The sequence below is a fragment of the Condylura cristata genome, unplaced genomic scaffold, assembly GCF_000260355.1.
Source record: "Condylura cristata isolate star-nosed mole 26May11 unplaced genomic scaffold, ConCri1.0 scaffold00023, whole genome shotgun sequence".
In the NCBI taxonomy this organism is placed as follows: Eukaryota; Metazoa; Chordata; class Mammalia; order Eulipotyphla; family Talpidae; genus Condylura; species Condylura cristata.
The window spans coordinates 6,516,473-6,536,333 of NW_004567124.1; the positions used below are offsets into that span (position 1 = coordinate 6,516,473).

Consider the following 19,861-nt stretch of genomic DNA (forward strand, 5'->3'; position numbering starts at 1 on the left):
AAAAAAAAACTGTTATAAAAAAAGAAAAAGAAACCCTGTCTTGATATATCTTATTGAGTTCCCTAGATTTATTTATCTTCTTATATTTTCTCTCATAGTATTTCACTCTGAATTCCTGTGACTCTTTAGAGATAAGGAATATAAATAACCTTTAGACTAACACTTTGATTTGTTGTTGTTGTTGTTTAGCTGTTTTCTTGATTAAATACCTGAGAATGCAGACCCCAGCTTAGCTATATATAAAATATCTTTACAACACTTGAAAAACATTATTCCATTGTCCCCTTATAGTCAGTGTTAATGATTAGAAATCTAGTTAGATTTTTTTGGGGGGGGGGGGTAGGTGAACTACTTTTTCTTTCTGGGAAGTTTCAGAATTTTTCTCTTTCAGATGTTCTTAGAGTTCTATAGAAGCTGCCTATTTTTTTTTTTTTTCTTAACCTACTTTACCAAACTGACATCCTGTATCTTTAATTCTTGGAAAGTATTGGTCATTATTTCTCAAGTAGTTCCTCATCTTTGTTATCTTCTCACCTTCTGAAAGTCCTCTCGATCATATGGTGTCATCAATATCTGGGCTTTATTTATTTATTTATTTTTTAAAGAATTCTTTATGTATGCATATAAGAACTGGGGTTAGGCCAGAGATGTGGGGTGAAGGGGACGATGAGATGATTCACCAGAGACAGAGTGGAGAGCAGAACAGCAGATCTACTGAAATGTACTGCTGAGGAGAGTAGCAGGTGAGACAGAAGACGTCTGCTGTTCCATGTGAGTTAGCTTCCTGGCTGACTGAGGATCACAGTGCTGCAGTGACTGGGCCATAGCTTGATAGCGTTGTCTTTAGCCCCTGTACCACAAAGGAGACCCTGTTTTGGATTTCAGCCATCCTAATGGAAGTGTGGTGATATCGCATTGTTTTTTACTTTCCATTTCCCTAATGACATATGATGTGCAGCATTTTTTCATATATATACTTGTCATCTGTATATCTTTTTTGGGTCAGGTCTTTTGCCCATTTTAAAATTGGGTTATTCATTTTCTTGTTGCATTTCAAATATACTTTATATGTTGGGATAATGGTTCTAGATCAGCTATATCTTTTTCACATACCCCAGTTCCTTTTAAAAAGTTCATGATACATATTTTCAATTTGTCTGTCTTAACATTGGATCATATTCTTAATTGATTTTTTACTACACTATGTTATTTAATTTTTCTAATATCCTATTTTTGTTTCCTGAGGTTATTTGTTAAGAAATAAATTTTGTTTCCTCTGATGTAGGTTTCTGTTCTTAGCCTTCTCCCTGTCCCCTTGCTTGTACTTATACAGTGTTTAGTTTTTCTTTCTTGGAGCCCTTATCCCCTTGAGAATATTCATGCTTAGACTGATAATAAATATAGGCAACATCCCACGTTCAAATTTATTCCCTTTCTGTGCATTTACAAAGTTAAGTATGTGTGTTCAGAGAGTGAAGAGGAGAGCAGAGAATTGGTTTTAGGCTTAAAGCTAGATTTTAGCCAAAGAAATTGTTCTGTTTTAGCTATTATGTAGTTATTAAATAGGGATTGGATCTCAATGGAAAGTCATTGTTGGTGATTAGTAAAAGTGAAAGCAGTGATTAGCAGGGCTAATTTGTTTTCTTGGGAATAATAAGGGAAGGTCCTGGATGCCATTTGGTTGCTGAAAGTAGGATAAGGGAACTTAAAGAATAAAAGCTATACTTTGGCTACTGTAGGTCCTGACCACTAGAATGTTTAGAAAAATCAATGGGTCAATGTAGCCTCACAAACTTCATTGCTTGTCCTCATCAATTCTGGGTTGAGACTTCTGTGGAATAGTCTAATGTTACAGTAACAAGAGATCTGGAGGTAAGGAGTTCTAGGCACTGCTCTACTACTGATGAATTGTTCATTTAAGTAAGTCAAATTTTCCTTGATAGACTGTAAATTTCTTCATCAACAATATGATGAGACTGACATGAAAGCTATTAAAAGATCCCTTTCTACTAGAAATTTTTATGAATTTTCAAGGAGGTATAATTGTAAATAATCTAGACAAAAGTTTGCTTTTTTAAAAAAGGAATTTGAGATTTCACCAAAATAGAATTAGTTAAAATTTTACTTAATTTAAGATAATTGCTGTATAACTTTTTTAAAGATGCTCTAAATCACAGTGACATTAACAATTTTTAAGTTGTCTTACTACCTTAATAGCACCACCAGCATTGGAGCTAATGTTTTTTTTTAATTTATATGTATTAATTTATTGGATATGTTATAGTACCTCAAAGTTTAATTTGTTTAATTATTTTCTAGGCCAACAATTCTTCCAAATGTTTTAGTATTTACATTCAGTGGCACATAAAGTTTCTACATTTAGTTTCTACATTTAGTGGTACATAAAGTCATGACCAAAACAGTGTTCTTGCTATATTAAGAAACTCAATGTAGCAGAAAATGTATTAAAATATATTGGTTATATAAGACCTTCATTATTCATAATTGCATTTAAATTACTCCAAAATTCTACCAATACAATAGGAGCTGTAATTTTCAAAACTTTACTTTTATACCTATTGAGTATTTCAACAAGAAAATTTGTGTGATGATCGGCTGTTTGATTTTTAAAATGTTTTAACAGATCAGTATTTATACTCTTTGCTACTTGTCAGCAATAAGACTTTAGAAATATTTGGAGAGTATATATACCATTGCATATTTACTGTCTTAAATTTTTTCAGTGAGTCTGAGGTAAAGTGGTGTCATAGTTTTAAAAATGACTATATCCTGACCACTTCTAGCAGTAGCAGGATTGTATTTATGCTGTTTTCTCATTCATCCTTTCTCCACACCATTCTAAGACACTTTATGAAATCTTGATTCAAATAAATTAGCTCCTTTACTTCTTCCTTGTCCCTTTCCCACAGACATACACATATCAAGGACCAAGTAAGTTAGGTAAATCTATGTCTGTGGCTGCTGCTATTAGTCTTTCATTAGTAGATACTCTATTTTGGTTACAGCTGTGGTTTCTTTTCTTGAGGTGCTTCCGATTACTACATTTCTTTTTAAAGATTTATTTAGTTATGCAGACAGAACTGCGGTACAGGCCAGAGGTGCAGGGGCAGTGAGAGGATTCACCAGAGACAGAGTGGGGAGCAGAACAGGTAGATCTACTGAAATATACTGCTGAGGGGAGCAGCAGGCAAGACAGGAGAGGTCTGCTGTGCCATGTGGGTCACCTCCCCAGCTAGGGATTGAACTCACTGACACAGCTGCAGCTAGCTTCTTAGTGCTGTGCTTTAACCCGATACGTCACCAGGGAGGGCCCTGATCACTACATTTCATCTTGCTTTCCTGCAAGTGTTTTTGAGTTACTGGAATTCCTGTGTGTGTGTGTGTGTGTGTGTGTGTGTGTGTGTGTGTGTGTGTGTGTGTGTTAGTCTCCAGCAATATAAAGCATAACACCTCCAAACTGGTACAATATAGTTTAGACTGTCTGTACGCTAAAAATTTGTTAGTTGCGTTACCTTTCCATTTTTTCTTTGTAATTATTCATAACTGCAACTTACCAAATTACTCAGGTTTTAGAAAAATGGTAATGGCATTTTGAGTCCCAAGTTAACAATACAGTATTATTATTGTCTTGCTCAGAAATTTTGTGTTACTTGATGAGTTCCCAGTAATAGCTTATTGTTAAGGATCTTATGTAACTGATTCTATTTAAATAGTGATTTTAAAATTTATAATAAAGGGAAGATACTTTAGTATTTTTAGTATTTAGTATTTTTTAACATTTATATGTATGGAATTTACTTGAATCTATGTTTAAGAGTTCTAAAATCGCTATATTTTTTCCTTTAGGAATGATATAATGCCTCCAAATGGCATGTTTTTCTTTCTTATACCTCTTGCTTCTATACACATTTACTTTGTTGTGTCCATATTCTTTTGTTTTCTCTCTGCCTTTCTCTCCCTATTGCTTTATTTTTCTTCAGTGTGTATCTTTTCTTTTTGGAGGTACTGGACTTTGAAAATAACACTTTGGCTCTTATGTATATGAAAACAATATATGCAATCATTGTATTGAAAATTATTGATAACAGAACTTTAGCAACAAAATCTCAGAAGTGTTTGATTGGAATTTATTGAAGCTCAATTTTTTTCCTTAAACAATGTAGGCTTAAAGAATTCATAAGGTGAGTTTGGCATCATTTTCAGAGAAACCTTCAGTAATGAGTAAGTAGTTTTTGTTTTTTATTTTGATTTTTTTTCTATCAGTAGTTTTCTGTATCAAATACAATATAATGTAAATTTACCAAAACTCTTAAGAATTTGAAATATAGTCACCATATAATGATTATGAGTAACAAGAGACACAAAATAATCTTTGAAAGAAAATGTCTTATGCTATGCCCTGGGGTCAGAACTAGCTCAATGCCTTTTATTACAGGCAGCAGCCTCTGTTAAGATTATGTATCAGTGATTCTCCCCAAACCCTCTTATCTGCAGATGCCCGAGACCAAGGATAGTACCAAACTCTGTATATACTATGGTTTTCCTATACATGCATACCTAAATTAAGTAAATTAGCATAGTAAGAGATTAACTAATAATAAAATATAAAACATACTAATATAAAATATAGCAAAGTTATAAGAGTGTTTCCTCTATCTCTTTTTATAAAAATATTGATTGTAGTAATATATGCATGGGACTTTTGGGGGAAAACTTTGAGTAGGATGAAGTATTTAGAAACTGGAAGGATGATAATAAGAAGGGAGATAGGAAAAAAGGTGGTTGGAGATAGAATAAAAGTATAGAAAGAGCTGTGAAAAAGTAGAACTAAATAAGAACTTAAACTCCTTTAAGTAAAAGCACAGGCTCCTAAAATAGTATCAGATCTTAGTAATTATTTATAAAACATTCATTGAATGAATTACTTAGTAATTTCTTATTTTGCCTAAGACGCTTATGGTTACGGTTGTTAGTTGCTAGATTCAAATCACTTAGCATATGTCTATTCTACATTAACAACTACAGTCTTTTAGTTAAGTGAGATTCAGAGTCAGAAGACATGTGTAGTGTAATATGCTTATAGATGATTATAAAGTGAAATATTCATTCACTTCAGTATTATTTTAAGCATCTACCTGTCATACTTTGGGTACCATACTTTGGGAACATAAAAATGTAGTACTGGTTATAGTTTAGGTTTGTATTTGATGGAACATTATGTAGTCATTTATTATTATTATGAAGATTATAACAGTTTATAAAATCACTTATTAAGTACTAAAAATACAATTTTTTCATTCTGTGTTATAACTGTCAATGTTGATTAGAAGAATTTCTAAGAGAAAAATCAGGAAACATGGTCAAATATAAACCTGATTTATTATTTTAAATGCAGTTGTTGAATTTCTTTTTATGTTTCTGTTTTGTACAGTTTATGAAGCTTAAGTGAGAATCAACATACATTTATCTTATATTGAAAAGTATGATGTGGGCCCTCCCTGGTCTTACAGCATGTTAAAGTGTAGCATGTGATCTGTAGCCACTACAACCTGGGTTGGTTCCCCAGCCAGGGAGGTGACCCACATGGCACAACAGACCTCTTCTGACCCACCTGCTGCCCCCCTTAGCAGTGTATTTCAGTAGATCTGCCTGTTCTGCTCCCCACTCTATCTCTGGTAAATCCTGTCACCCGCCACACCTCTGGCCTGTACCCCAGTTCTTGTATGCATAAATAAAAAAATCGTAAAAGTATGGTGAATTTACTAGAAATAGGAAATAAGAGTATTCTCAAAAAGGAAAAGAGCAAAACTATATTTGAAGGACAGTAGGTAGACTACCTTGTTTCAAAGAAAGCTAAGAGATGGAATTTAGAGAAAATATAGGAATGAGAGTCTCTAGTTCCATTTTGATGGTATAAGATAAGATGAACTTGACTAGGTTCTTACTTGGAGTTACATTTAAAAACAGGATATTTCTCCTAGCTTATTTAAGTGAGCTGGAGTGAGTGGAATTTGAATTCACGTAATGTGTTACCGATCATTTCTAAATACATTATTTGAAACTGTTTATCAAGACCCTATCTGAAGGACTTCTATACCTTTTACCACTTCATTAATAGTTTATAATTTTGTAAGACCTTTGTGTTCAGCCTTTTTGCTTGTTTGTTTGTTTATTACTGTATGTTTAAAACATTGCCAATGATTTCTGCAGCTATCTTCTCTTTTCTTAGAGTTAGCATAGGTAATAGACGCTTCACTACTTTGGCCCAATGGAGAGATAGAAGAACTAAAAAGGAATCAAAATTCATTGGACAGATTGAAAGAGAAAAAAAATCAGTCTTATTATTTGCTGAATGGGTAAGAACTTTTTATAAAAATGTTTTCTCAGTTTAGTTCTCATGAACCTTTTAGTAATAGAGAGCATAGATGTAATTTGAAGTGATATTAGTTAAACGGGTATCTGAAATTTAAAGATGGTTATAAACTTTTTCTGAACTACTTCCATATTTATATCATGTTGAACAAAGAAGAATTAAAGAACATCAATTTGTTAATGATGTAGCATTATTGTTACTTCAGCTTGAGTAAGGTTGAGTGGTAATGTCAAATGTTTGTTTTGTGGACCCCTTAGTTTCAAAAATATAAACAAATTTATCTTAAAAAAGTAGAAAGGAATTTATTTCCTCAACTCTTGGAGAATTTTTGTCCTGATATGATTTTTGGTGGCTTTTGTCACCAAAAATGCTTTGTCTTTATATGTATTTTTCGTGAGGATTTTAAATTTCATGCCCCAATGAAAGTCTTTTGGTTTAATGGCATTATTAGGAAATATTATTAACTATTCATTTCTGTAGTAAATATTTTCAATATTATTTTGCCTTGGGATTTTAAAAACAATGGCTGTTTTGCAACCATTCCAGGCCAGGGTTTACCATCAGTTTTAGCAATTTAAAAGAGGATTTTTGGAACCCTTGGTTTCATTTTCACAGGTTTTAATGGTAAGCAAGGGAAACAAGCCCACAAGGAGACAGCAATTGAATCCCCTACCCCAGGGTGATGCCACCCTTTTCCCCCCTCCCTCCTAGAAACAGGTGTGCACATTTGCACATGCGCACACACCCATGCTCAGTCATCCACAGTCAGGCACACCTGCCCCCCACACCCACTGCATTCTATGTTAACAAGATCAAGACTACAGATGATAGCCTCAGAGGCCAGTGGCTTTAAAAGCTCCATCAACTTTGTCAGTCTGCCTGTTCTGCTCCCCACTCTGCCTTATGTGAATCCTCTCCCCGCCATTGCACCTCTGGCCTGTATTCCAGCTGTGTATGCATAAATAAATCTTTAAAAAAAATTCTCTATGCATAAAAGCACATAAACACTATAGTAGCCAGTTATGTAACTTTTGACCCAATAATTCTGGAAGATACTTACCGGAAAGAAATAATGAGTTTTAACCAGAGATTTATTGTCAAAGTTATTCATCATAATATTTTTTTTCATCATAATATTTTTAAAAATCAGAAAATAAGTAGATGAGATTAACATAGAAATAGATCCAATGGTGGCATGTCCATAAACTTTTAAAAAGGCATTTAAAATTACTTTGAAAGATTATAATGAAGAAAAACAGGTAAATATAAAATGCTTTTAAGAAGTACTTTTGTTATTCTCCTCTTTTAGAAAAATGAATAGATGGTCATTTTGTGTAAAACTACTTTATTTTTGTGGGGCACCTGTTAAATGCAGTCAGCTGAGAGTGTTTAAAATCTAACAGTCTTCTCAAGAAAGCAGATTATTCCTTTCTCTTTCTTTCAGTCTAGGAAATGTTTTGAAAAATATAAACCCTTTGTTTTATACAGAAATCGTGTCTGTCAGGAAATTACTGCATAGGAGTCATATATATCAAAATAAAACAAGTAGGAATATTCAATCCTTCTTTAGGTTTGTTTTCTAAGTAAATGGGGAGAATACATAGAGTATATTTGAACAGTGGATGCAGATTCCATGAAATATGGCATGAAATCTGAAAACTAGTGACATTGGCAATATAGAAAATTAAATATTTATTGGTTGTATTAAAAATTATGATCATTTAGGGCCCTCCCTGGTGGCGCAGCGGGTTAAAGCACTGCACTGAGAATCTAAAGCCACTTCAGCATGAGTTCGATTCCCGCCTGCCCCGGAGGTGACCACATGGTGTGGCAGACCTCTCCTGACCCACCCGCTGCTCCCCTCAGCAGTGTACCTCCTCGATCTGCCTGTTCTGCTCCCCACTCTGTCTCTGGTGAAGCCTCTCACCTCCCCTGAGCCTCTGGCCTGTACCCCAGTTCTGGATGCACAAATAAATAAATCTTAAAAAAAAAAATTATGATCATTTAAATGAACAACTATAAACCAGAGACATCTTATGGGTGGGGGGAGAGGGAAATAGGATCAAAACTGGGGTGGGAAGAGTGTAGGGAACTACAGTGATGGCACATAGGTGAATTGGTGGTGGGAACTCCACGGGGATTATAACCAATAGAAAAAAAGCAAAAAATAAAGAGTGATGTAAAAATAAATAACTAAACAAATAAAAATTATAATAGTTCATTTGGCTTCAGATGTTTTATGCTCTGCAGAAGATGGCTGGTTATGTTAAACTAGCTTTTTCTCGTGTAATTGGAAGTATTTTTCTACTTTTTAAGTAGGAAAATGGGGCTCATTGTTCAAATAAATCCTGGGTTAAGCAAAGTTAATCAAATGCCTTATCAGAGAATGCTAAGACTAAGATTTTCATATAAATACACAAAATGGCATGTAGCATATAGATTTATTTGTTCATCAAATCCTTTCTTTGCACTTATTGGAACTAAGTCTAACATGAGATACATGTTGACAAATTCTATTATGTATTTTACTTTTTCTGTGACTATTACATAAGTAATGATAGTCATGTGGGATGTATTTTCCTTGTTAAATAAATAAGGGTTAAGTGATACTGGATGACTGAAGGAGATTTTGCTTTTAGTGTTTACTAATTCATAACAAATTCTACTTTATGTTATTTTTTCCTGGAATTTGTTTAAAGTTTGCATTATTTTTATAATCTCTGCCCTATTTTTATTTTGTGAATTTCTTCTTTTATACCTGCTGTGATCCACACAGGGTAAACTTTTCTTTGTGTTATATTATGGTTTTGGAGTAAGAGGCCATCTTCAGCTGGGTTTTATCTGTGAAAACCTGTGTGTAGGTTGTACCATCTAGAATTGTTTTGCATCTGCTTCCCCATAAGTACCACTAGTCTGGGAGCACATTTGTTGTTAAGGTTTCCATATGGAACTTCCTGGGCCAATGCAGATGATAATTCCAAGTGTGTGTAGCCCTATTGTTACAAATTCTAAAAAGAGATTTCCTTCTCTGTGTCTCCCCACTCATCCCACCATCATGCAGTGGCCACCCCCCACTTTTTTTTAAAAGCATACATTTTAAGGGTGTAAGTTACATATACTAGATGTTTATTAGGGAAGTGTGTTTATTAGATTTTTGTTCTTATTTGCTCACAAACCACTTATATTTATTTGGCTTACTATAGGCAAATACTAGTCTTTTACTTTTCTTTTAGATGTGACCTTCTGTAATGGAAGATGATTGAAGATAAGGGGCCTCGTGTTGCTGACTACTTTGTTGTGGCAGGATTGACTGATGTTTCAAAGCCTCTTGAAGAAGAAATTCACTTCAATGATGCATGTCATAAAGTAGCTAAACCTAAAGAACCTATCACAGATGTTTCAGTTATTATTAAATCTCTTGGGGAGGAAGTACCACGGGATTATATGTGTATTGACGTTACCCCAACTGGACTATCAGCTGATCTCAATAATGGAAGTCTTGTGGGACCACAGATTTACCTTTGCTACAGAAGAGGAAGAGATAAGCCTCCACTTACAGATCTGGGGTAGGTACTTTTTTTAAGGATTTTAAAATTTTTCTTATTGATGCAAATAATATGATGTGTATAGATTTTGGAGTTAATTGTTTAATAACAGTTATAAATGGATGCTTGAGTCTGTGTGCACCAACACAAGTAACACAAGTGGTAAATCAGTGCTTTACTTAGGGCATTATATTAATGGTGGGGCTCTTTTTTATGTATCAACTTTACTGAGATATAACTCACAAATCAGACAATTCACACATTTAAAATATAGAATTCCTCATTTTTAGTGCATTTTTGCTAACCCTCAGCACAATTAATTTTAGAACACTTTTGCCATGTCAAAAAGGAACACTGTACTGACTTCTGTCGTTCGAGTTGCCCCTAGACTCAGCTCTAGGCTACTTTCTGTCTCTATAGATTTATCTATTATGAACAGTTTATATATAGGGAATATGCTATGCATTTTTTACTACTGTGAATAATGCTATTGGAAATATTCATATACAAGTTTTTGTACAGACGAATGTTTTCAATTTGTATTTCCTTGTTTGGACAAATGTTTTCACAAGTAGAATTGTTGGGTCTGTTGGTAACTCTGTGTTTAATCATTTGAGAAACTGCCAGATTGTTTTCCAAAGCAGCCTTACCGCTTTGCATCCCTACTGGCAGGTTCCAATTTCTTCATATCCTGGCTAATATTTGTGTTGTTATCCTAATCAATGTGAAGGGGGCTATCTCATTGTGGCTTTGATTTGCATTGACCTGAGGATTAATATGTGGAGCACACTTTCCAGTGCTTTTTAGCCATCTATTTTTGGAGAACTATCTATTAGGAATCCTTGAGTTGGTCATTTTTTAACTGGGCTTTCAATTTTTGTTATTGAACTTTGAGAGGTCTTTACATATTCTAGATGCAAGCCTTTTATCAGATACATGACTGATAGATATGGAGAGATTGTCTTCCGACTTTATGATAGTCTGTAAAACTGAAGTCTGATTTATCCTTTTTTCTTGTGTTGCTTGTACTTTGACATCAGGTCTAAGAATGCTTTTATGAATCCAAGTCATGAAGAGTTACACACAAATTTTTGTTATAAGAATTTTATTTTTCGTCTTTACATTTGATTTTTGATACACTGAGTTAATTTTTGTAGATGGTGTGGGTGAAGAATTTAAAAGAAGTAAAGATTAGCCCTTTTTCCCATTGCTTTGTTGTAAAATGAAATGGGTTTCACTTAACACATTTTAGTTAAAAATAAAGGAAATATCTGATGTCTCAGCTAATGACATCAAAAGGGGATACAGGCTATCCCTGGTGGCGCAGTGGGTTAAAGCACAGACTGAGAAGCTAAAGCCACTTCCGCATGAGTTCAGTCCTGCCTGCCCGGGAGGTGACCACATGGCGCCAGACCTTTCCTGACCCCGCCTGCTGCTCCCCTCAACAGTTTACTTCGTTGATCTGACTTTTCTGCTCCCCTCTGTGTCTCTGGTGAAGCCTCTAACCCCCCCCTGCACCTCTAGCCTGTACCCCAGTTCTGTATGCATAAATAAATCAATCTTCAAAAAAAGGGGAGTGGCTACGGCAGTTCCATGTCCTATGCTGTCTGAAAGGGGATCATCATGTTTAAGGGAGATATGATGAAGTCGAAGAGCTCTTAAATTTTCTTCTACTTTTAAAACTCTGTCATCTAATGTTTGATATTAAACTTGTATTAAAAATCAGTCTTTATTGGCCCTCCCTGGTGGCGCAGCGGGTTAAAGCACAGCACTGAGAAGCTAAGACCACTTCCGCATGAGCTCAATTCCCGCCTGCCCCGGAAGTGACCACATGGTGTGGCAGACCTCTCCTGACCCGCCCGCTGCTCCCCTCAGCAGTGTATTTCATTGATCTGCCTGTTCTGTTCCCCACTCTGTCTCTGGTGAAGCCTCTCGCCGCCCCTGAGCCTCTGGCCTGTACCCCAGTTCTGTATGCACAAATAAATAAATCTTTAAAAAAAAAATCAGTCTTTATCATACTTAGTGAAATAAGCCAGAAAGAAAAGGAAAAATACCGGATGGTTTCTCTCATAGCAGGAATATAACGGAACAGGTGAGAAAATAATGATGATGAAGAACACCTATATACCAGAGACATTTTGTGGGGGTGGGGCGGGGAATGGGATCAAAAACAATGGGGGGAGGGAAATACACTGGACTATGGTGAAGGCACATGGGTGATCTGGTGATGGGAACCCAAAGGGGATTGCAAATGAAATGGAAAAATGCACAAAAATATGTAAAAATAAATTATTATAAAATTTTTTAAAAATCAGTCTTTATTCTGTTAGTTCATGAACTGCTTGCAGTGATTTTAAAACAATTGCTTCATGTAAAGTTTACATAGTAAGTGACTTGGGAAATTTAACCCACTGTTAGATCCTGTTTTCAATAAGTTTCTATAACCGCTTACCAGCCCCCAAATTCTGGCTTGTGGATAAAGTAGACACAACATTACAGGTTCTCGTTGAGGTGTTGGAATTCCCTCATTTAAAAATGAGGAATTTTCCTACCATAGGAAGAATTCTCCCATAGAAAAGGACTTAACCTGGGGTGAATAAGCTAACCACTCTGATAACTATACTCATGTTTGTCTTTATGGACATCATTTTAGCCTTTAAAATGCTTACAGCTTAGACAAGACTAGTTACTTAACAACATAAAAACAAGTAATATATACAACTGCACAATATCTGATTAAAGGAAATAAGCATCTTATGTATTAAATGTATTCCCTATCCTTTAAGAATTTGAGGTAGCGAGTGCTACTTTGTTGAGAAATAATAGATATATAACATTAAGTCAATTTCATGAATACATCATGATGGTTCCATATATCATTAATTGATCACCACAACATCCGTCACTGTTTATAGTTACTAATTTTTTTCTTGTGATGAGAAATTTTAAGATCTGCTCTTTAGCATTCTTCAGTAGGCAATGGATTGTTTTTTAACTATAATAACTATGCTATACATTACATCCTCCTGATTTGTTTTATGACTGGCAATTTGTACCTTTTAGTCTCCTTCATCCACTGTCTTTCTGAAGATTAGAAAAGAAAGAGCAAGGTCAAAAGGAGGAAGAGGAATAAGCAATTAATATTAGGATGAACAAACACAGTTGCTATGATTAAGCATTAAAGTTTAGCTCTGAAGTTTCCAAATAAAATGTTGAGAGAAATTTTTTTAATTGCTGACAACTGTGATATAAAGAGAAATTATAAAAATGTATCCAGAAGAGGTAATATGACCAGTCTCTGTGACTAAATTTTAATTGTGTAATAGGATTTTATATTGATTGATAGTTATTTTATAGAAAATGCAGGGGTTTTATATTGATTGATAGCTATTTTATAGAAAATGCAGGCATATTTTATATAATAAATCTTTAAAAATATTCTTGACTAATGCTAAGGGTGTAGCATAAAAGTACAAATCAAGCATTCTGTGAAAAAGTAAAGATGTTTGTTAAGTATGATGTTTTCGTTGTGCCTCAAATACTTTAACTATAGTATTCAGAAGATTTAAGGAATGGATACTGACATTCCCTTTATTAAAAGCTTATAATTTTACTGCAATGAAGAAGGAAAAAAGCCAATGTCTTTCATCCAGCCTTTTTTTTAATGATAGACTTGAATTTATTTTCTCTTTGAAAGTCTAAAACTCTTCTCTTAAACCTGAAGAATTATTGGAAGTAGAAGTGTACAAGCAGGTTCTGTACTTGTCAGGTCAGAAGCTTTTTGGAAAATTTTAACTTTGGTCAGAAATACAAAATTTCCTTTTCTGAAGAAGGTTTTAGAGACGGAAAAAATAAATAAATAATTCTATTAAATGGAGCACTTAAGCAAGTACCTCGGTGTCTAATTATTGCCATTTTGTGGTTTTATGTTAACAAACATAACAATTCATGTGAATTGTCTTGCTTTAGTTTTATTTTGGTGGGGAAAACAGTTAATGCTCTAATTTTACAGGACTGTGCAATTCAAACATGGAGTACAAGTGGAATATTTTTATTACATTTAAAGATCAGCTCTTGATACCTGACAATATATGAGGATACTTTGGATTTGTATATTTATTACTTTTTGATTTATTTTTTAGGGTTTTATATGACTGGAAAGAAAGATTGAAGCAGGGCTGTGAAATTATTCAGAGTACTCCCTATGGACGCCCAGCAAATATTAGTGGTAATACCTCATCACAAAGAATTTATATCACCTACCGTAGAGCCTCTGAAAACATGACTCAGAATACATTGGCTGTCACAGACATATGCATTATTATACCCAGTAAAGGAGAAAGCCCCCCACATACATTCTGCAAAGTTGACAAGAATCTCAATAACAGTATGGTAAGTAACTCTTTTGTACTGATAAAATTAGCCACCAAAGAAGAAAACATACTTTAAAAATAAATCTTTATTTGGAAAACAGCATAGCCAGTTACTGAATTAAATATGTTTTTAAGAAAGTACTTTAATTGTATTTTCAAATGGAGCTTTTTTTATTATTATTATTAAAATAAAGATGACTTTTCTCCTCTCCAAGAGTAATGCATGAGCCAAGGTTAATTACGTGTGTGCTAAATCTTACATATTCTTACCTAATTCCCTCTTAACTTACTGAAGAACATTAGTTAGTAATTCTCTTTACTTTTTTGTGAATCATCAAATTTCTCTTGCTACTAGATTATTCCTTTTAGCATGTTACAATATCTCCCATCTTTATAAAATTTCTTGAACCTCCTCCATCTGTTGTCCCATTTCATTTTTCTTTTCAGTAAAATGTCTCCAAAGAGTTGACTGTATTCTTTCCCCTTCCACACTTTGACTCTTTCATTTAGACTTTTGTCCATTATCCCATCAAGATTGTTCTTGGTGTTGAATTAGGTTAGTTCTTAATTTTAACTTTTCATTAGGTTTTGATTGCCACAGATGATCACTTCTTTATGAAACAGTGGCAGGAAGAATAGATAATCTCTTTCTTTGAACTCACCCTTCCTATCTTCCTACCTCACCATTTATTCCCTTCCTGCTTTTCCTACCTCCCTCCTTATCTAATAAATGGAAATTCTACTCTTCCACTGAAAAACCTTGGTGTATCCTTAACCTTTCTCTTCTATTCATTCAGTTCTACAAATCCTGTTGACTGTAATTTCAAAACATCTTGAAGTTCACCAATTCCTCCTAACTTCTATTGCTACAACCCTAGTCCAAACCATAATCATCTCTTAATGGGATTATTACAATAGTCTCCTAATTGAGGAGTCAAGCAAACTTTTATGTTAAGGATTATATAACAAATTAGGTTTTATGCAGCTATTAACAGTCTCCTTTGTACAGTTTTCCCCCCACAAGAACCATTTAAAAGTAAAAATCATTCTTAGCTTAGGTAGAAGCAGGCCCTTGAGTCTAATGTGAGCCATAGTTTGCCAGACCCTTGGTCTAACTGTTCATTGCTTTCTCTTCTTCCTACAACCTATTCTTTACTTAGCTATAAATGCAATCCTTTTAAAACATAAATAAGATTGTTTCCTCTGCTTGATGGCTTCCCAAAGACAAAGTCCTTCTATTTAAGATATGCATGATCTGTAATTGTCTTTTTATTTGTTCTTTTATGGTTGTTTTCAGTTTTTAAAAGAAGTATATTCAAAGAAAACCAAGAGGGGGAGCAAATGTAGGTCTATGACATAAAAAGTGTAAGTTCTTACTCCTACTTCCATCTTTTGTAACCCTTTACTGAGGGTGACAATTAACAATTTGACTTGTGTCCTTACAGTCCTTTTTATGTGCACATACGTGTAATATAAAATAATTTTCATGCTTATTTTTTTAAAAATTGGAAATATTATGTATCTGCTATAGGCTTTTTTAATAAAAATTTATTTTAATTTACTTATACATATAATAAGTAGAGCGTAGGACAGATGTGCAGGGGATGAGAGGATTTACCAGAGACAGGGTGGGGAGCAGGCAAGTCTACTGAAATTCACTGCTGAGGGGAGCAGTGGGCAAGACAGAAGGTCTGCTGCACCATGTAAGTCAGCTCACTAGCCAGGGAAGGATCTCATGCCACAGTGGCTGGCGATAGCTTGATTGTGCTGTGTCTTAACCCTTGTATCACCAGGGAGGCCTAACAGAGCTTTTTTTCACTATCAATCTAAATCTAAAAGATTACTGTAAATCTAAAGGATTAATTCTTTTAATGGTTATACAGTATTCCAGAAAATTCACATTTTTCCCTTTACTAATAATGCTGCTTTTATCAATTCTTTTTTTCTTTTGTCTCTAGAAGAATAAGTAATTGTAACTACTTAATGGGTTGGGTCCTCTGTACATTTGGAAAAGTGTTTTAAACTCCTATTAGTCATAATGTAAGAATGCCCTTGCCGGTTCCCACACCTCACCAACACTGATTGGTGTTAATTATTCTAAATAAAACAGGAATTTTTCTAATTTTATTTTGTAAGAATTATTGTAATTTTAATTTGCATTTCTTTGATTATAGGGGCAGTTCTAATATATAATACATTGAATGGCCAAATATGACTGCATTAAATGGCTATACCAAAATTCATTAAGTTCATCTTCTGTTGTAGGACATTTAGACTCTGATTTTTTTTAATGTTACAAGCAAAGCTTTTAGTAACATAATCATAGCTAAATATTCCATAAAATAATTTATATTTATGGTGCTGTTATGTGTATACACTATTCTATGTATTTCACATCCATTACTCAGTTAATCTTCTCAACCAGTAGTATTTTACCCCACTTTACAAAAAAAGGAAAATTGAGAGTTAAAAGATGGTTACTTGCCCACCTTTTCAGTAAGCAATTGAACCAGCATTCAAACCCAGACTATAGTACCAGGGAACCAAACTTTTCAACACTACTGCACTGCTTAATAGAGCCTGAGATATATATGGATATATATATATATATATATATCCTGAGATATATGTAAATATCCTGAATCAAAGCATATATTTACTTTTAAGATTTTACCAGGAAAAACAAAACTATTTTATATTCCTACCAACAAAGTATGAAAGACATGATTTTTTTGTAATTTTGATAATTGAACTTTTAGTCACAATTTTAAAAATGTAATTATTTTTTAAGATTTATTTATGCATACAGAAGCAGGGTACAGGCCAGAGGTACAGGGGTGGTGAGAGGATTCACCAGAGACAGAGTGGGGAACAGAACAGACCGACTGACAAAGTACACTGCCGAGGGGAGCAGCGAGCAGCCCAGGAGAGGTCTGCAACTCCATGTGGATCACCCCAGGGGCGGGGATCAAACTCATGCTCAAGTGGCTTTAGCTTCTTAGTGCTGTGCTTTAACCCGCTGCACCATGAGGGAGGGCCTAAAATTTAATTTCTTTATGAACCTAGAGCCGTTTCATACATAGTCCTGTTATGACTATGTAAATTTACACTTTGCTAAAATTTAACAGGTTTTATATATACCTTGTCATTTATTGTATTTTTATTAGAAGCTGATTTATTTATCAAACCTCTCCTTTTCATTTAGCAACATGAGAAACACTAAAGATTCAGATAAATCTAGAGGAGAGAGAACTATAACTATTGATATGTGACTAAATACAGTGCAAGTTTGGGTACCCTGAATATGTTTTTGACCCCCTTAGTAAGATAGCAAAATAAATCTGTACTGTATAGTGATTCTGTATTATATAGCCTAGTGGTTGGGAACACAGCTCTCAAGCCATGGTATCAATCTTATCTCTGACTTTTATTGACTGTATGACCTTGAGCAAGTAACTTACCTCTTTGTGCCTCAGTTCCATGATTATGAAATGAGGAAGATAATAGGATCTACCGTATGAGTTATTGTGATGATAAATTTAAAGCCTTGCTTCAGTACATATAAGAAAGTAGTGTGTGTGAGTTAAATTGTTATCTGTAAGCATCAATTCTAAATTTTCTTGAGTAAAAATCTGCAATTTTAGTAATAGCACTATTTGTTTTAAGTAGATAATTGAAAAAAATGAAACTTGACAGTATCTAAATCTCTTAAAAGAATTATTTGCAGTTCTGTGACTTTCTAATTAGATGACCTCTTTTGCACAAGTCATTCACATATAAAAAGCCCTGTGTTTTGTACTATCCTTGTATATTGTTTTGATTTGGTGATAACATGAGTGAGAGTGGAAGTGAAGAAAGATTATGGAGATGATGGAGGGGAAAGATCCATGGGAGCAGATAAGAGGTATACAGACTTTATATGGTAGTGTTTGTGATGACAAGAAGGGTTTTTGTGTTCTTCTATGATGTGATTTTCATTAATAGATAATCTCAAATTCAAGGGCCCTCCCTGGTGTCACAACCGGTGGTTAAAACACAGTACTATGGGCCCTCCCTGGTGGTGCAGCGGGTTAAAGCACAGCACTGAGAATCTAAAGCTGCTTCCACATGAGTTCAATTCCCGCCTGCCCCCGAGGTGACCACATGGTGTGGCAGACCTCTCCTGACCCGCCCTCTGCTCCCCTCAGCAGTGTACTTCGTCGATCTGCCTGTTCTGTTCCCCACTCTGTCTTTGGTGAAGCCTCTCACCGCCCCTGAGCCTCTGGCCTATACCCCAGTTCTGTATGCACAAATAAATAAATCTTTAAAAAAAACAACACAGCACTATGAAGCTACCCACAGCCACTGCAGCAAGAGTTTGATCCCCTGCCAGGTTGTTGATCCACATGGCACAGTAGACCTCTCCTGCCTCACCCGCTACTCCCCTCAGCAGTGTACTTCATCAATCTGCCTGTTCTGTTCCCTACTCTGTCTCTGGTGAATCTTCTCACCGCCCCTGCACCCCTGGCTTATATTCCATTTTTGTATGCACAAATAAATAAATCTTTATTAAAAAATAAAAGATCATCTCAAATTTAGTTTGATATTTTAGCAAGACTATACAGACTCACAGATAGTTGCCATTTTCCCACTTGTTAATTTTCTATTTATTTTGTAAGTGTGTCAGGTTTGTATTGAAAGTAAATATTGTCACTAGAACTATTTCTAGTTTATATTAGTTAATCAAAGTCAGTAGACTAATTGCATTGAAACTAAAGTCAGAGATAATGGTTTCTATTATTCTATACCCTGAAACATTGGTGTCAGTATTGTCAGATGACACTTATTCTCTACTAAAGAGTATAAAGAGGAAATGTAGTGTATTGAATGGACTCCAGCTAAATCACTGGATTTGAATTCCAAATGTGTGTCTTGTACAAGTCCATGACTTTTTTGTTCCTCAATTTCCTTATTCATAAAGTAGGGACAAAATTAGTACTTTATTTTATAGGTTTGTGTGTGTATGTGTATACAGTATGTAAAATAGTGTGTGCTTGGAGGGGTAAAAGTGCAAGATGGGGCAATAGGGAGGGCTGGGCAAGGAAGAGGGAGGCTTGTTACTATTTGTAAGGTGGTGAAGGGAAGGTTCTCTAATAGAGTGATGTTTGAGTTGAAGCCTGAAGGAGGTAAGGAAGTGTGCAGTAGATCTATCCGTTCCCACTTATATGTCAGGTGGTGACATTTGGTAAGTCACGTCTCATTTCATACCTCTTCTTTAGCTCCATTTGAGCCTTCACTTGGATATCTAATGCATGTTTCAGACTTAATATATCTAAAAATGAAGTCTTTTACCCCCAGATCTGCTTCACCTGCTATCTCCCCCATCTCAGTTGCACTGGAAGTAGAAATTTGAGACTCCTTTTTGAGTAACTGTTATGTAAAACCCTAGGATGGACGTATGAGATCATTCTGAGAAAGTAGAGATCACATGTAATGATCAGGAACAGAGAAAGGATCCCACAAAGGAGGCTGAGGAGTAACCAGAGGTTAGGTGGCATCATACCTGCAAA

At 34.8% G+C, this 19,861-nt stretch overlaps 1 protein-coding gene across 5 annotated transcripts in view; it reads left to right on the top strand.

Moving 5' to 3' along the window:
- The window catches only part of DENND4A (DENN/MADD domain containing 4A), a 99,301-nt gene that overhangs the window by 21,738 nt on the left and 57,702 nt on the right, over positions 1-19,861 (top strand). For 4 of the 5 annotated variants that reach the window (XM_012728671.1, XM_012728673.1, XM_012728674.1 and 1 more), the window contains exons 2-4: positions 6,251-6,377; positions 9,628-9,960; positions 14,082-14,331. In XM_012728671.1, coding sequence (XP_012584125.1) covers positions 9,650-9,960; positions 14,082-14,331 — 561 coding nt within the window. In that variant the 5' untranslated portion in view covers positions 6,251-6,377; positions 9,628-9,649. The remainder of the gene's footprint in view (positions 1-6,250; positions 6,378-9,627; positions 9,961-14,081; positions 14,332-19,861) is intronic. The other variant, XM_012728672.1, reaches the window with a different exon arrangement.